This window comes from Ranitomeya imitator, chromosome 7, assembly GCF_032444005.1.
Source record: "Ranitomeya imitator isolate aRanImi1 chromosome 7, aRanImi1.pri, whole genome shotgun sequence".
Classification (NCBI taxonomy): Eukaryota; Metazoa; Chordata; class Amphibia; order Anura; family Dendrobatidae; genus Ranitomeya; species Ranitomeya imitator.
Window position 1 is genome coordinate 217,267,343 of NC_091288.1, and position 16,302 is coordinate 217,283,644.

At 48.3% G+C, this 16,302-nt stretch overlaps 1 protein-coding gene across 2 annotated transcripts; it reads right to left on the minus strand.

Annotated features, from left to right (window-relative positions):
• Nucleotides 1-264: 264 nt before the first annotated feature.
• On the minus strand, nucleotides 265-15,311 carry CLN3 (CLN3 lysosomal/endosomal transmembrane protein, battenin). Of its 2 annotated transcripts, XM_069734930.1 has the most exons (15): nucleotides 15,166-15,311; nucleotides 8,184-8,259; nucleotides 7,335-7,425; nucleotides 6,934-6,984; nucleotides 6,757-6,836; nucleotides 4,441-4,526; nucleotides 4,266-4,338; nucleotides 2,595-2,738; nucleotides 2,279-2,400; nucleotides 2,142-2,188; nucleotides 1,986-2,054; nucleotides 1,845-1,900; nucleotides 1,283-1,376; nucleotides 1,060-1,206; nucleotides 265-971 (listed from the first exon to the last, which is right to left on the minus strand). In XM_069734930.1, the coding sequence occupies exons 1-15, from the start codon at nucleotides 15,251-15,253 to the stop codon at nucleotides 852-854; spliced, it is 1,344 nt and encodes a 447-aa protein (XP_069591031.1). In that variant the 5' UTR covers nucleotides 15,254-15,311; the 3' UTR covers nucleotides 265-851. The 2 variants fall into 2 exon arrangements, with proteins under 2 accessions (XP_069591031.1, XP_069591032.1); XM_069734931.1 differs by lacking the exon at nucleotides 8,184-8,259 and having other exon boundaries at nucleotides 15,166-15,276.
• Nucleotides 15,312-16,302: the final 991 nt, after the last annotated feature.

A 16,302-nucleotide genomic window follows, 5' to 3' on the forward strand; every position in this document is an offset into this window, starting at 1 on the left:
GAAGCGGTACCACGCAGCGTACAACTACGGGACGGGAAAACAGGTACCACGCAGCGTACAACTACGGGACGGGAAAACAGGTACCGCGCAGATTACGCCTACAGGACGGGGAAAGCTTTTCTGTACAGTAAGCACTACAGTAACACATGATTACATAAGATCTTTTCTTACATACAAATACCATGTTCCCCCACTGTAGTAAACACGTCCTGATGATCATTTACACTACAGCACAGCAGTGTAATAATCATTTGGAGCTCATGATTCTGCTATCAGACGGAAAGTTTTTCATTTATTTAATCAGAACACTAAAATAGTAAAGTTTAACAAAAAGAATTCCACGTGTTGGTGACACAAGGCTGGAAAAAAGACAAATCCAACATCTGAAGCCCGGTGAGGGCCGTGCTCGCCCCCCGAGAACAGCCGCCATCCATCCACCGAGAATCGTGTTAGGAGCCGCTCAGCAGATCCGGAGCGTGACCAGTAGGGGGCGCATCCTGCTCGATATTGACCGCTGGTTAGGCTGAAGAGTTTGCATATGATTGACGAGCCCTGATGCCCTAGAGCTGATATAGATGAGGATTATTGGAAAGCCCTTTATGAAAATCAGATTTAGAAAATATCACATGATGGACGAGAAATGCGGTGATGATCAATGTCCGTACACCAAGAGCAGATCTGGGAAGCTGTGAGGAGTAGATGTATATTCTCCAGACCCGTCCTTTGTACCATGCAACTCTGACATATAAGGCTGCAAAATCAGTGTTTGGCGAAAGAAGGATCCGCCATCCCAGAATCCCTCACTTATCGCCTCCTGTTGGTACGGATCCCAGCAGCGCTGCATGGCACCGTCATGACAGGCGACAAAAGTAGTTATGGACGGGTATGGCAATGGCTCCAGACAGAGATATTCCCAGGGTGTCCGACACACAGGCCACAGACATCGCAAATTCCTGGTCTTCCGCTTTACTCTGTGGGTGACATTAAAGGTGCAGATTACAGCAACATAACCAAACAGTCACAAAAATACAAAACCGCGCCGACCGTAGCCTACATTACCTCGATAGCAATGTTGTTGAATGTGTTGACATAAGCAGCGCCCCCGAGCAGACCCTCAAATATGATAATCAGGAATATTCCTGGCAGCGTCAAACTCGGGAGGAATAAATATGCCACCCCCATGAGAAGAAAGATGGCGAGTCCACACTACAGGGATAAAAATCAATGACATTACTACAGACATATTAAGACTTCCCTCCTGCTCTGGAGGATGATCAGTTACCTGTAGAAAAGCGAGGATCCAGATGTGTCGGATCTTGAAGCACTGGACTGACGATCGAGAAATAAACACACCGGCCTGATACAGCATCTGGTACCTGAAAGGAAGGTTGATGGCAGTTAGTTTTGCTCCTGTGAAGGCACAGGACATGCTATTATTGAACTGTCCAACTCACAATTTGCTTTTAGAGATAGGAACCGTGATGGGGTAATGTTTTAGCCCTTCCCATTTGTACCAATGGATCATCAATGTTTGGGTACTGATTAGTAATAATCCATAAAGCTGCTCTTTGGGAGAGGCAAAATCCAGCACCAATAAGATAACCCACTCTCCCCATAAACAATTTTTACAGGCCTCATGTCGAGCCCCATCACGGTTCCAGATTTTAGAAATGGAAATCAAAGCATATGTGACTGGAGAATTCGCAACTGATAATAGTGATGACATTTTTTTCTGCTTAAAAGAAGGTAATAGAAATATTTCACCCCTTTTATCACTGTAAACAATTAAATGGCCCCAAATAAGACTCCAGAATACCTCCTAATGGACATCGTTTGCTCCTTACCATCGGTATTGCATCGAGTGACTCATCTTGATGTTTGGGAAATAGATCAACTCATACTGCAAGAAAGAGAAAGAAGCTAATAAAAGACCACCCACCCCACCTGCGCACAAGATCAGTACCCTGTCATACGTTCACACTTACCAGACCCTGGTTTATGAAATATTCTGCAAAGTAGACAAGCGACAAGGGAAGCATGTACTTCAAGAGTGACTGTATGAAGGAAAACAAGGATAGGAGTTACATGACAAGAGTATACAGCAGTGGTCACAGTGTATATAAAATATTGTATTTCCTGACCCTAACTATCTTCCACTTATCCGCCATTGTCCGATGAGAGCTCGTCCCTTTAAGAAATGGATAAAGAAAGACGCAAGGTAAGATTACATAATCCACATTACTACTGCTCCTGCCCAGGAGGTGTCTTACTCCATTACCTGAGACTCGAGGTGATGGTCCATCTAATAGGGGGCGCTCGTCAGACCTGTCCGAAGAAATATAACTGGCGGGGAACTTCCATCGTGGGAGAGAGGATGGCGGGACCAGGAGGACAAAATAACTAAGAAGAAACAAAAAAACAATGAACACCTTCAAGATACCTAGAAATCTGCGCTATTAGTGGTTAGAGAATTGGTGAGAGCCTTCAATCAATTACTAATTAGTAACATTGTGGAAGAGTGGACAGCGAGAATAATAACCACATGTATGTCCTCTCAATCATCAGTGCCATCATCATCTCTCCATCCAACTCACCTTATCAAGAGCAGAGCCGGAATAATAAGCATAACGAGCAGGGAGGACCGGGGAGAAAGGCCAGCCGCAGTGAGACCCAGGTAGGAGAGGGCACCCAGGATCCCAGCACCACCAGTGCCACTGGACCACCATGAGACCACATCACTAGAAAAAAAAACAATGCTATAATACTGCCTCTATGTACAAGAATATAACTACTATAATACTGCCCCTATGTACAAGAATATAACTACTATAATACTGCCCCATGTACAAGAATATAACTACTATAATACTGCCCCTATGTACAAGAATATAACTACTATAATACTGCCCCTATGTACAAGAATATAACTACTATAATACTGCCCCTATGTACAAGAATATAACTACCATAATACTGCCACCTATGTACAAGAATATAACTGCTATAATACTGCCACCTATGTACAAGAATATAACTGCTATAATACTGCCCCCTATGTACAAGAATATAACTACTATAATACTGCCCCTATGTACAAGAATATAACTACTATAATACTGCTCCTATGTACAAGAATATAACTACTATAATACTGCCCCCTATGTACAAGAATATAACTACTATAATACTGCCCCTATGTACAAGAATATAACTACTATAATACTGCTCCTATGTACAAGAATATAACTACTATAATACTGCCCCCTATGTACAAGAATATAACTACTATAATACTGCCCCATGTACAAGAATATAACTACTATAATACTGCCCCTATGTACAAGAATATAACTACTATAATACTGCCCCTATGTACAAGAATATAACTACTATAATACTGCCCCTATGTACAAGAATATAACTACCATAATACTGCCACCTATGTACAAGAATATAACTGCTATAATACTGCCACCTATGTACAAGAATATAACTGCTATAATACTGCCCCCTATGTACAAGAATATAACTACTATAATACTGCCCCTATGTACAAGAATATAACTACTATAATACTGCCCCTATGTACAAGAATATAACTACTATAATACTGCCCCTATGTACAAGAATATAACTACTATAATACTGCTCCTATGTACAAGAATATAACTACTATAATACTGCCCCCTATGTACAAGAATATAACTACTATAATACTGCCCCTATGTACAAGAATATAACTACTATAATACTGCCCCTATGTACAAGAATATAACTACTATAATACTGCCCCTATGTACAAGAATATAACTACTATAATACTGCCCCTATGTACAAGAATATAACTACTATAATACTGCCCCTATGTACAAGAATATAACTACTATAATGCTGCCCCCTATGTACAAGAATATAGCTACTATAATACTGCCCCCTATATACAAGAATATAACTAATATAATACTGCCCCTATGTACAAGAATATAACTACTATAATACTGCCCCTATGTACAAGAATATAACTCCTATAATACTGCTCCTATGTACAAGAATATAACTCCTATAATACTGCTCCTATATACAAGAATATAACTACTATAATACTGCCCCTATGTACAAGAATATAACTCCTATAATACTGCTCCTATATACAAGAATATAACTACTATAATACTGCCCCTATGTACAAGAATATAACTACTATAATACTGTCCCTATGTACAAGAATATAACTACTATAATACTGCTCTTTATGTTGATGTTACCTGGTAAAGAATGCTGTGAGACTGAGGAAAGTGATCTCTCCCACTCCTGACGAGATACTGGCGAATACGACTCCTGGAGACAGAAGATTGTGATTAGATTTGATAAGATCCAGACTTTAGATCTGATTATTTTATCCGTCATTACATTGTTGTCATAAACAAATTCAGATCTCACCGAGGAGGCTGATGGCGACTTGTGTGGAGAACGACACGATCAGGAAGCTGGCGGCAGCCGTGAGGATGCACAGAGACACCCTGTAACTGAATCATAAGAAGAACAGAGAACGGGGAGATCAGAGAAGAGACAGCACAGCAGAGGACAGGGAGAACACAAAAGAGACAGCACAGCAGAGGACCGGGAGATCACAGAAGAGACGGCACAGCAGAGGACAGGGAGATCACAAAAGAGACAGCACAGCAGAGGACCGGGAGATCACAGAAGAGACGGCACAGCAGAGGACGGGGAGATCACAAAAGAGACAGCACAGCAGAGGACCGGGAGATCACAAAAGAGACAGCACAGCAGAGGACCGGGAGATCACAGAAGAGACGGCACAGCAGAGGACGGGGAGATCACAAAAGAGACGGCACAGCAGAGGACCGGGAGATCACAGAAGAGACGGCACAGCAGAGGACGGGGAGATCACAAAAGAGATGGCACAGCAGAGGACCGGGAGATCACAGAAGAGACGGCACAGCAGAGGACCGGGAGATCACAAAAGAGACAGCACAGCAGAGGACCGGGAGATCACAGAAGAGACGGCACAGCAGAGGACCGGGAGATCACAAAAGAGACGGCACAGCAGAGGACAGGGAGAACACAAAAGAGACAGCACAGCAGAGGACCGGGAGATCACAAAAGAGACGGCACAGCAGAGGACAGGGAGTCACAGAAGAGACAGCACAGCAGAGGACAGAGATCACAGAAGAGACAGCACAACAGAGGACAGGGAGTCACAGAAGAGACGGCACAGCAGAGGACAGGGAGTCACAGAAGAGACAGCACAGCAGAGGACGGGGAGTCACAGAGGAGACAGCACAGCAGAGGACAGGGAGTCACAGAAGAGACAGCACAACAGAGGACAGGGAGAACACAGAAGAGACGGCACAGCAGAGGACAGGGAGTCACAGAAGAGACAGCACAGCAGAGGACAGGGAGAACACAAAAGAGACAGCACAGCAGAGGACAGGGAGTCACAGAAGAGACAGCACAGCAGAGGACGGGGAGAACACAGAAGAGACAGCACAGCAGAGGACAGGGAGTCACAGAAGAGACAGCACAGCAGAGGACGGGGAGATCACAAAAGAGACAGCACAGCAGAGGACCAGATCACAGAAGAGACAGCACAGCAGAGGACAGGGAGTCACAGAAGAGACGGCACAGCAGAGGACAGGGAGATCACAGAAGAGACAGCACAGCAGAGGACAGGGAGAACACAGAAGAGACAGCACAGCAGAGGACAGGGAGAACACAGAAGAGACAGCACAGCAGAGGACAGGGAGTCACAGAAGAGACAGCACAGCAGAGGACAGGGAGATTACAAAACAGACAGCACAGCAGAGGACCAGATCACAGAAGAGACAGCACAGCAGAGGACAGGGAGTCACAGAAGAGACGGCACAGCAGAGGACAGGGAGATCACAAAAGAGACAGCACAGCAGAGGACAGGGAGAACACAGAAGAGACAGCACAGCAGAGGACGGAGTCACAGAAGAGACAGCACAGCAGAGGACAGGGAGTCACAGAAGAGACAGCACAGCAGAGGACGGGGAGATCACAGAAGAGACAGCACAGCAGAGGACCGGGAGATCACAGAAGAGACAGCACAGCAGAGGACCGGGAGATCACAGAAGAGACAGCACAGCAGAGGACAGGGAGAACACAGAAGAGACAGCACAGCAGAGGACAGGGAGAACACAGAAGAGACAGCACAGCAGAGGACAGGGAGTCACAGAAGAGACAGCACAGCAGAGGACAGGGAGTCACAGAAGAGACAGCACAGCAGAGGACCAGATCACAGAAGAGACGGCACAGCAGAGGACAGGGAGATCACAAAAGAGACAGCACAGCAGAGGACAGGGAGAACACAGAAGAGACAGCACAGCAGAGGACAGGGAGTCACAGAAGAGACGGCACAGCAGAGGACAGGGAGATCAGAGAAGAGACAGCACAGCAGAGGACAGGGAGATCACAGAAGAGACAGCACAGCAGAGGACCGGGACATCACAGAACAGACGGCACAGCAGAGGACAGGGAGAGAAGAGACAGCACAGCAGAGGACCGGGAGATCACAGAACAGACGGCACAGCAGAGGACAGGGAGATCACAGAACAGACGGCACAGCAGAGGACAGGGAGATCACAGAACAGACAGCACAGCAGAGGACGGGGAGATCAGAAAAGAGACAGCACAGCAGAGGACGGGGAGATCACAGAAGAGACAGCTATAGCTGTCTACAGGGATGGAGGCGACATTGGCATTAACCCTTACTTGTAGGGGATCTGGTGGATGTAGAACGGAGCTGTGAACTTGATAATCAGGGTGGGCAGTATGTCGGCCAGGAGCACGGCCTGTAATACAGAGGGCGGTTATCAGCAGACCTTACAGGGTTCTCCGCGGTCCCTGGAGCCCGGACCGGTGGAGTGCACGTCTATGGTGAATACTTACAGCGGTGGAGATCTCGTTGCAGTCGTATCGGCTGGAGTTTGTCACGTTGAGCTGGAAGGAAAATGAGAAAGACGAGTGACCTGGAGCAGCAGCAGCAGCTCGCACCCTGGGCGCCGGCAGACAGCGCTGTGCTGCAGGTTCCAGGCTCTCTGCATCCACAAGATTCACTCCTTCATATTGACCAATGTCAAGAGCCGAGATATAAGGAGACACTGTACAGAGCGCACCCCCCGCCTCCTCCATGTCCCCCGCCTCCTCCATGTCCCCCACCTCCTCCATGTCCCCCACCGCCTCCTCCATGTCCCCCGCCTCCTCCATGTCCCCCGCCTCCTCCATGTCCCCCACCTAGATGTAGATGGGCTGCAGGGGTCTCCCCAGACCTCTCTTTATGGAGCACTCACAGTTGCCGTGTGATTGGTCTCCGTCTTCAGGATGTCGTGCGCCGCACTCAGCATCACCACGTAGGCGAAGTTATTACACAGCCCCAGGAGCCTGAGAGCGAGAAACACAGGCGATTACTCCAGTCACATCCAGAGCTGCATCCTCAGCACAGAGGACGGTAAGTATGCGACCCCCAGAGCACAGAGGACGGTAAGTATGTGACCCCCAGAGCACAGAGGATGGTAAGTATGTGACCCCCAGAGCACAGAGGACGGTAAGTATGCGACCCCCAGAGCACAGAGGACGGTAAGTATGCGACCCCCAGAGCACAGAGGACGGTAAGTACGTGACCCCCAGAGGACGGTAAGTATGCGACCCCCAGAGCACAGAGGACGGTAAGTATGTGACCCCCAGAGCACAGAGGATGGTAAGTATGTGACCCCCAGAGCACAGAGGACGGTAAGTACGTGACCCCCAGAGCGCAGAGGACGGTAAGTATGTGACCCCCAGAGCACAGAGGACGGTAAGTATGTGACCCCCAGAGCACAGAGGACGGTAAGTATGTGACCCCCAGAGCACAGAGGACGGTAAGTATGGGACCCCCAGAGCGCAGAGGACGGTAAGTATGTGACCCCCAGAGCGCAGAGGACGGTAAGTATGTGACCCCCAGAGCACAGAGGACGGTAAGTATGTGACCCCCAGAGCACAGAGGACGGTAAGTATGTGACCCCCAGAGCGCAGAGGACGGTAAGTATGTGACCCCCAGAGCGCAGAGGACGGTAAGTATGTGACCCCCAGAGCACAGAGGACGGTAAGTATGTGACCCCCAGAGCACAGAGGACGGTAAGTATGTGACCCCCAGAGCGTACCAGAAGGCGGACAGGTTCCTCCAGGGAGAGCGGCTCTCGGCCCGGGGCTCGGGGGCTGCAGCGCCATCCTCCTCCTCTGCAACACATCACACACATGCGCTAAGAAACCGCTGCTGCTGCAGAACCTCTTCACACATGACAATAAGACTAAGTGATGATGGGACTTGTAGTACTACCAGCGTCTATAGCGGATGGAGTACTGGGACTTGTCATGTTACTGGCTATGTCTGGCAGAGAATACTGGGACTTGTAGTACCACCAGGGTCTATAGCGGGTAGAATACTGGGACTTGTAGTACTACCAGGGTCTATAGCAGGTAGAATACTGAGACTTGTAGTACCACCAGGGTCTATAGCGGGTAGAATACTGGGACTTGTAGTACCACCAGGGTCTATAGCGGGTAGAATACTGAGACTTGTAGTACTACCAGGGTCTATAGCAGGTAGAATACTGGGACTTGTAGTACCACCAGGGTCTATAGCAGGTAGAATACTGGGACTTGTAGTACTACCAGGGTCTATAGCAGGTAGAATACTGGGACTTGTAGTACCACCAGGGTCTATAGCGGGTAGAATACTGAGACTTGTAGTACCACCAGGGTCTATAGCGGGTAGAATACTGGGACTTGTAGTACCACCAGGGTCTATAGCGGGTAGAATACTGAGACTTGTAGTACTACCAGGGTCTATAGCAGGTAGAATACTGGGACTTGTAGTACCACCAGGGTCTATAGCAGGTAGAATACTGGGACTTGTAGTACCACCAGGGTCTATAGCAGGTAGAATACTGGGACTTGTAGTACCACCAGGGTCTATAGCAGGTAGAATACTGGGACTTGTAGTACCACCAGGATCTATAGCAGGTAGAATACTGGGACTTGTAGTACCACCAGGGTCTATAGCGGGTAGAATACTGGGACTTGTAGTGCTACCAGGGTCTATAGCAGGTAGAATACTGGGACTTGTAGTACTACCAGGGTCTATAGCGGGTAGAATACTGGGACTTGTAGTACTACCAGGGTCTATACCGGGTAGAATACTGGGACTTGTAGTACCACCAGGGTCTATAGCAGGTAGAATACTGGGACTTGTAGTACCACCAGGGTCTATAGCAGGTAGAATACTGGGACTTGTAGTACCACCAGGGTCTATAGCAGGTAGAATACTGGGACTTGTAGTACCACCAGGGTCTATAGCAGGTAGAATACTGGGACTTGTAGTGCCACCAGGGTCTATAGCAGGTAGAATACTGGGACTTGTAGTACTACCAGGGTCTATAGCGGGTAGAATACTGAGACTTGTAGTACCACCAGGGTCTATAGCGGGTAGAATACTGAGACTTGTAGTACCACCAGGGTCTATAGCAGGTAGAATACTGAGACTTGTAGTACCACCAGGGTCTATAGCGGGTAGAATACTGGGACTTGTAGTACTACCAGGGTCTATACCGGGTAGAATACTGGGACTTGTAGTGCCACCAGGGTCTATAGCAGGTAGAATACTGAGACTTGTAGTACTACCAGGGTCTATAGCAGGTAGAATACTGAGACTTGTAGTACTACCAGGGTCTATAGCAGGTAGAATACTGGGACTTGTAGTACCACCAGGGTCTATAGCAGGTAGAATACTGGGACTTGTAGTACCACCAGGGTCTATAGCAGGTAGAATACTGGGACTTGTAGTACCACCAGGGTCTATAGCAGGTAGAATACTGGGACTTGTAGTACCACCAGGGTCTATAGCGGGTAGAATACTGAGACTTGTAGTACCACCAGGGTCTATAGCGGGTAGAATACTGGGACTTGTAGTACCACCAGGGTCTATAGCAGGTAGAATACTGGGACTTGTAGTACCACCAGGGTCTATAGCAGGTAGAATACTGGGACTTGTAGTACCACCAGGGTCTATAGCAGGTAGAATACTGGGACTTGTAGTACCACCAGGGTCTATAGCAGGTAGAATACTGGGACTTGTAGTACCACCAGGGTCTATAGCAGGTAGAATACTGGGACTTGTAGTACCACCAGGGTCTATAGCAGGTAGAATACTGGGACTTGTAGTACCACCAGGGTCTATAGCAGGTAGAATACTGGGACTTGTAGTACCACCAGGGTCTATAGCGGGTAGAATACTGGGACTTGTAGTACCACCAGGGTCTATAGCGGGTAGAATACTGAGACTTGTAGTACTACCAGGGTCTATAGCAGGTAGAATACTGGGACTTGTAGTACTACCAGGGTCTATAGCGGGTAGAATACTGAGACTTGTAGTACCACCAGGGTCTATAGCGGGTAGAATACTGAGACTTGTAGTACTACCAGGGTCTATAGCAGGTAGAATACTGGGACTTGTAGTACTACCAGGGTCTATAGCAGGTAGAATACTGAGACTTGTAGTACTACCAGGGTCTATAGCAGGTAGAATACTGGGACTTGTAGTACTACCAGGGTCTATAGCAGGTAGAATACTGAGACTTGTAGTACTACCAGGGTCTATAGCGGGTAGAATACTGGGACTTGTAGTACTACCAGGGTCTATAGCAGGTAGAATACTGAGACTTGTAGTACTACCAGGGTCTATAGCAGGTAGAATACTGAGACTTGTAGTACCACCAGGGTCTATAGCGGGTAGAATACTGGGACTTGTAGTACCACCAGGGTCTATAGCAGGTAGAATACTGGGACTTGTAGTACCACCAGGGTCTATAGCGGGTAGAATACTGGGACTTGTAGTACTACCAGGGTCTATAGCAGGTAGAATACTGAGACTTGTAGTACTACCAGGGTCTATAGCAGGTAGAATACTGGGACTTGTAGTACTACCAGGGTCTATAGCAGGTAGAATACTGAGACTTGTAGTACCACCAGGGTCTATAGCGGGTAGAATACTGAGACTTGTAGTACCACCAGGGTCTATAGCAGGTAGAATACTGGGACTTGTAGTACTACCAGGGTCTATAGCAGGTAGAATACTGGGACTTGTAGTACTACCAGGGTCTATAGCAGGTAGAATACTGAGACTTGTAGTACTACCAGGGTCTATAGCAGGTAGAATACTGGGACTTGTAGTACTACCAGGGTCTATAGCAGGTAGAATACTGGGACTTGTAGTACCACCAGGGTCTATAGCGGGTAGAATACTGGGACTTGTAGTACTACCAGGGTCTATAGCAGGTAGAATACTGGGACTTGTAGTACCACCAGGGTCTATAGCGGGTAGAATACTGAGACTTGTAGTACCACCAGGGTCTATAGCAGGTAGAATACTGGGACTTGTAGTACCACCAGGGTCTATAGCGGGTAGAATACTGGGACTTGTAGTACTACCAGGGTCTATAGCGGGTAGAATACTGAGACTTGTAGTACCACCAGGGTCTATAGCAGGTAGAATACTGGGACTTGTAGTACTACCAGGGTCTATAGCAGGTAGAATACTGAGACTTGTAGTACTACCAGGGTCTATAGCAGGTAGAATACTGAGACTTGTAGTACTACCAGGGTCTATAGCAGGTAGAATACTGGGACTTGTAGTACTACCAGGGTCTATAGCAGGTAGAATACTGAGACTTGTAGTACCACCAGGGTCTATAGCGGGTAGAATACTGAGACTTGTAGTACCACCAGGGTCTATAGCAGGTAGAATACTGGGACTTGTAGTACCACCAGGGTCTATAGCGGGTAGAATACTGGGACTTGTAGTACCACCAGGGTCTATAGCGGGTAGAATACTGGGACTTGTAGTACTACCAGGGTCTATAGCGGGTAGAATACTGAGACTTGTAGTACCACCAGGGTCTATAGCGGGTAGAATACTGGGACTTGTAGTACTACCAGGGTCTATAGCAGGTAGAATACTGAGACTTGTAGTACTACCAGGGTCTATAGCAGGTAGAATACTGGGACTTGTAGTACTACCAGGGTCTATAGCAGGTAGAATACTGGGACTTGTAGTACTACCAGGGTCTATAGCAGGTAGAATACTGAGACTTGTAGTACCACCAGGGTCTATAGCGGGTAGAATACTGGGACTTGTAGTACCACCAGGGTCTATAGCAGGTAGAATACTGGGACTTGTAGTGCCACCAGGGTCTATAGCAGGTAGAATACTGAGACTTGTAGTACCACCAGGGTCTATACCGGGTAGAATACTGGGACTTGTAGTACCACCAGGGTCTATAGCGGGTAGAATACTGGGACTTGTAGTGCCACCAGGGTCTATAGCAGGTAGAATACTGGGACTTGTAGTACCACCAGGGTCTATAGCGGGTAGAATACTGGGACTTGTAGTACCACCAGGGTCTATAGCGGGTAGAATACTGGGACTTGTAGTACCACCAGGGTCTATAGCGGGTAGAATACTGGGACTTGTAGTACCACCAGGGTCTATAGCGGGTAGAATACTGGGACTTGTAGTACCACCAGGGTCTATAGCAGGTAGAATACTGGGACTTGTAGTACCACCAGGGTCTATAGCAGGTAGAATACTGGGACTTGTAGTACCACCAGGGTCTATAGCAGGTAGAATACTGGGACTTGTAGTACCACCAGGGTCTATAGCGGGTAGAATACTGGGACTTGTAGTACCACCAGGGTCTATAGCGGGTAGAATACTGGGACTTGTAGTACCACCAGGGTCTATAGCGGGTAGAATACTGAGACTTGTAGTACTACCAGGGTCTATAGCGGGTAGAATACTGAGACTTGTAGTACTACCAGGGTCTATAGCAGGTAGAATACTGGGACTTGTAGTACCACCAGGGTCTATAGCGGGTAGAATACTGGGACTTGTAGTACCACCAGGGTCTATAGCGGGTAGAATACTGGGACTTGTAGTACCACCAGGGTCTATAGCGGGTAGAATACTGGGACTTGTAGTACCACCAGGGTCTATAGCAGGTAGAATACTGGGACTTGTAGTACCACCAGGGTCTATAGCAGGTAGAATACTGGGACTTGTAGTACCACCAGGGTCTATAGCGGGTAGAATACTGAGACTTGTAGTACCACCAGGGTCTATAGCGGGTAGAATACTGAGACTTGTAGTACCACCAGGGTCTATAGCAGGTAGAATACTGGGACTTGTAGTACCACCAGGGTCTATAGCAGGTAGAATACTGGGACTTGTAGTACCACCAGGGTCTATAGCGGGTAGAATACTGGGACTTGTAGTACCACCAGGGTCTATAGCGGGTAGAATACTGGGACTTGTAGTACCACCAGGGTCTATAGCGGGTAGAATACTGGGACTTGTAGTACCACCAGGGTCTATAGCGGGTAGAATACTGGGACTTGTAGTACCACCAGGGTCTATAGCAGGTAGAATACTGGGACTTGTAGTACCACCAGGGTCTATAGCGGGTAGAATACTGGGACTTGTAGTACCACCAGGGTCTATAGCAGGTAGAATACTGGGACTTGTAGTACCACCAGGGTCTATAGCAGGTAGAATACTGAGACTTGTAGTACTACCAGGGTCTATAGCAGGTAGAATACTGGGACTTGTAGTACCACCAGGGTCTATAGCAGGTAGAATACTGGGACTTGTAGTACCACCAGGGTCTATAGCAGGTAGAATACTGGGACTTGTAGTACCACCAGGGTCTATAGCAGGTAGAATACTGGGACTTGTAGTACCACCAGGGTCTATAGCGGGTAGAATACTGGGACTTGTAGTACCACCAGGGTCTATAGCGGGTAGAATACTGGGACTTGTAGTACCACCAGGGTCTATAGCGGGTAGAATACTGAGACTTGTAGTACTACCAGGGTCTATAGCGGGTAGAATACTGAGACTTGTAGTACTACCAGGGTCTATAGCAGGTAGAATACTGGGACTTGTAGTACCACCAGGGTCTATAGCGGGTAGAATACTGGGACTTGTAGTACCACCAGGGTCTATAGCGGGTAGAATACTGGGACTTGTAGTACCACCAGGGTCTATAGCGGGTAGAATACTGGGACTTGTAGTACCACCAGGGTCTATAGCAGGTAGAATACTGAGACTTGTAGTACCACCAGGGTCTATAGCAGGTAGAATACTGGGACTTGTAGTACCACCAGGGTCTATAGCGGGTAGAATACTGAGACTTGTAGTACTACCAGGGTCTATAGCGGGTAGAATACTGAGACTTGTAGTACTACCAGGGTCTATAGCAGGTAGAATACTGGGACTTGTAGTACCACCAGGGTCTATAGCAGGTAGAATACTGAGACTTGTAGTACCACCAGGGTCTATAGCGGGTAGAATACTGGGACTTGTAGTACTACCAGGGTCTATACCGGGTAGAATACTGGGACTTGTAGTACTACCAGGGTCTATACCGGGTAGAATACTGGGACTTGTAGTGCCACCAGGGTCTATAGCAGGTAGAATACTGAGACTTGTAGTACCACCAGGGTCTATACCGGGTAGAATACTGGGACTTGTAGTACCACCAGGGTATATAGCAGGTAGAATACTGGGACTTGTAGTACCACCAGGGTCTATAGCGGGTAGAATACTGGGACTTGTAGTACCACCAGGGTCTATAGCGGGTAGAATACTGGGACTTGTAGTACCACCAGGGTCTATAGCAGGTAGAATACTGGGACTTGTAGTACCACCAGGGTCTATAGCGGGTAGAATACTGGGACTTGTAGTACCACCAGGGTCTATAGCAGGTAGAATACTGGGACTTGTAGTACCACCAGGGTCTATAGCAGGTAGAATACTGGGACTTGTAGTACCACCAGGGTCTATAGCAGGTAGAATACTGGGACTTGTAGTACCACCAGGGTCTATAGCAGGTAGAATACTGGGACTTGTAGTACCACCAGGGTCTATAGCAGGTAGAATACTGGGACTTGTAGTACCACCAGGGTCTATAGCGGGTAGAATACTGGGACTTGTAGTACCACCAGGGTCTATAGCGGGTAGAATACTGGGACTTGTAGTACCACCAGGGTCTATAGCGGGTAGAATACTGGGACTTGTAGTACTCTCACCTTCCCAGTCAGAATCGGAGCTGTCCCCGGGGCCGATCCCCCTCCGCTCCATATGTGACCCCAGAGCCGGCTCCGCAGCTTCCTGCATCCACAGTACTTCCTGCTCCTCTGGCCACGCCTCCTTCCTAGTTACTGTAACCAAGCACAGGAAGCCTTAAAGGGACCATCACCATTAAAATAGCCATAGTGATTTAAAGGGACTCTGTCACCTGAATTTGGAGGGAACAATCTTCAGCCATAGGGGCGGGGTTTTCGGGTGTTTGATTCACCCTTTCCTTACCCGCTGGCTGCCTTGTGCAGGCATGTACTACTGAGGACAGAGAATGAACTTCAATCCAATATTGCAGCCAGCGGGTAAGGAAAGGGTGAATCAAACACCCGAAAACCCCGCCTCCATGGCTGAAGATTGTTCCCTCCAAATTCAGGTGACAGTGTCCCTTTAAGGGATCACAGTTATATTTTAGATTTCTCTTCTCTGAAGCTGAGGGTCCGAGGCCGCCCCCTGATAACAGCCCATAGTATTATCCCCCTCCACCATCTGTGCAGGGGGCACAATGCAGTCAGGGGGGAACGTCCTCCTGGGGTCACCAAACCCAGAATCCTCCATCAGTCGCAGATAGTGAAGTGTGATCCGTCACTGCACAGAACCCGTCTCCTCCAGAGTCCAGTGATGGCGGCTTTACACCACTCCACCCGACGCTCGGCATTGTGCTTGGTGATGTACGGCTGTGTGTGTAGCTGCTCGGCACGTCTCCTCCAGGGGTGGCGGCTTTACACCACTACATCCGATGCTCGGCATTGTGCTTGGTGATGTACGGCTGTGTGCAGCTGCTCGGCACGTCTCCTCCAGGGGTGGCGGCTTTACACCACTCCATCCGACGCTCGGCATTGTGCTTGGTGATGTGAGGCTGTGTGCAGCTGCTCGGCACGTCTCCTCCAGGGGTGGCGGCTTTACACCACTCCATCCGACGCTCGGCATTGTGCTTGGTGATGTACGGCTGTGTGTGTAGCTGCTCGGCACATCTCCTCCAGGGGTGGTGGCTTTACACCGCTCCATCCGACGCTCGGCATTGTGCTTGGTGATGTTCGGCTGTGTGTAGCTGCTCAGCACGTCTCCTCCAGTGGTGGCGGCTTTAC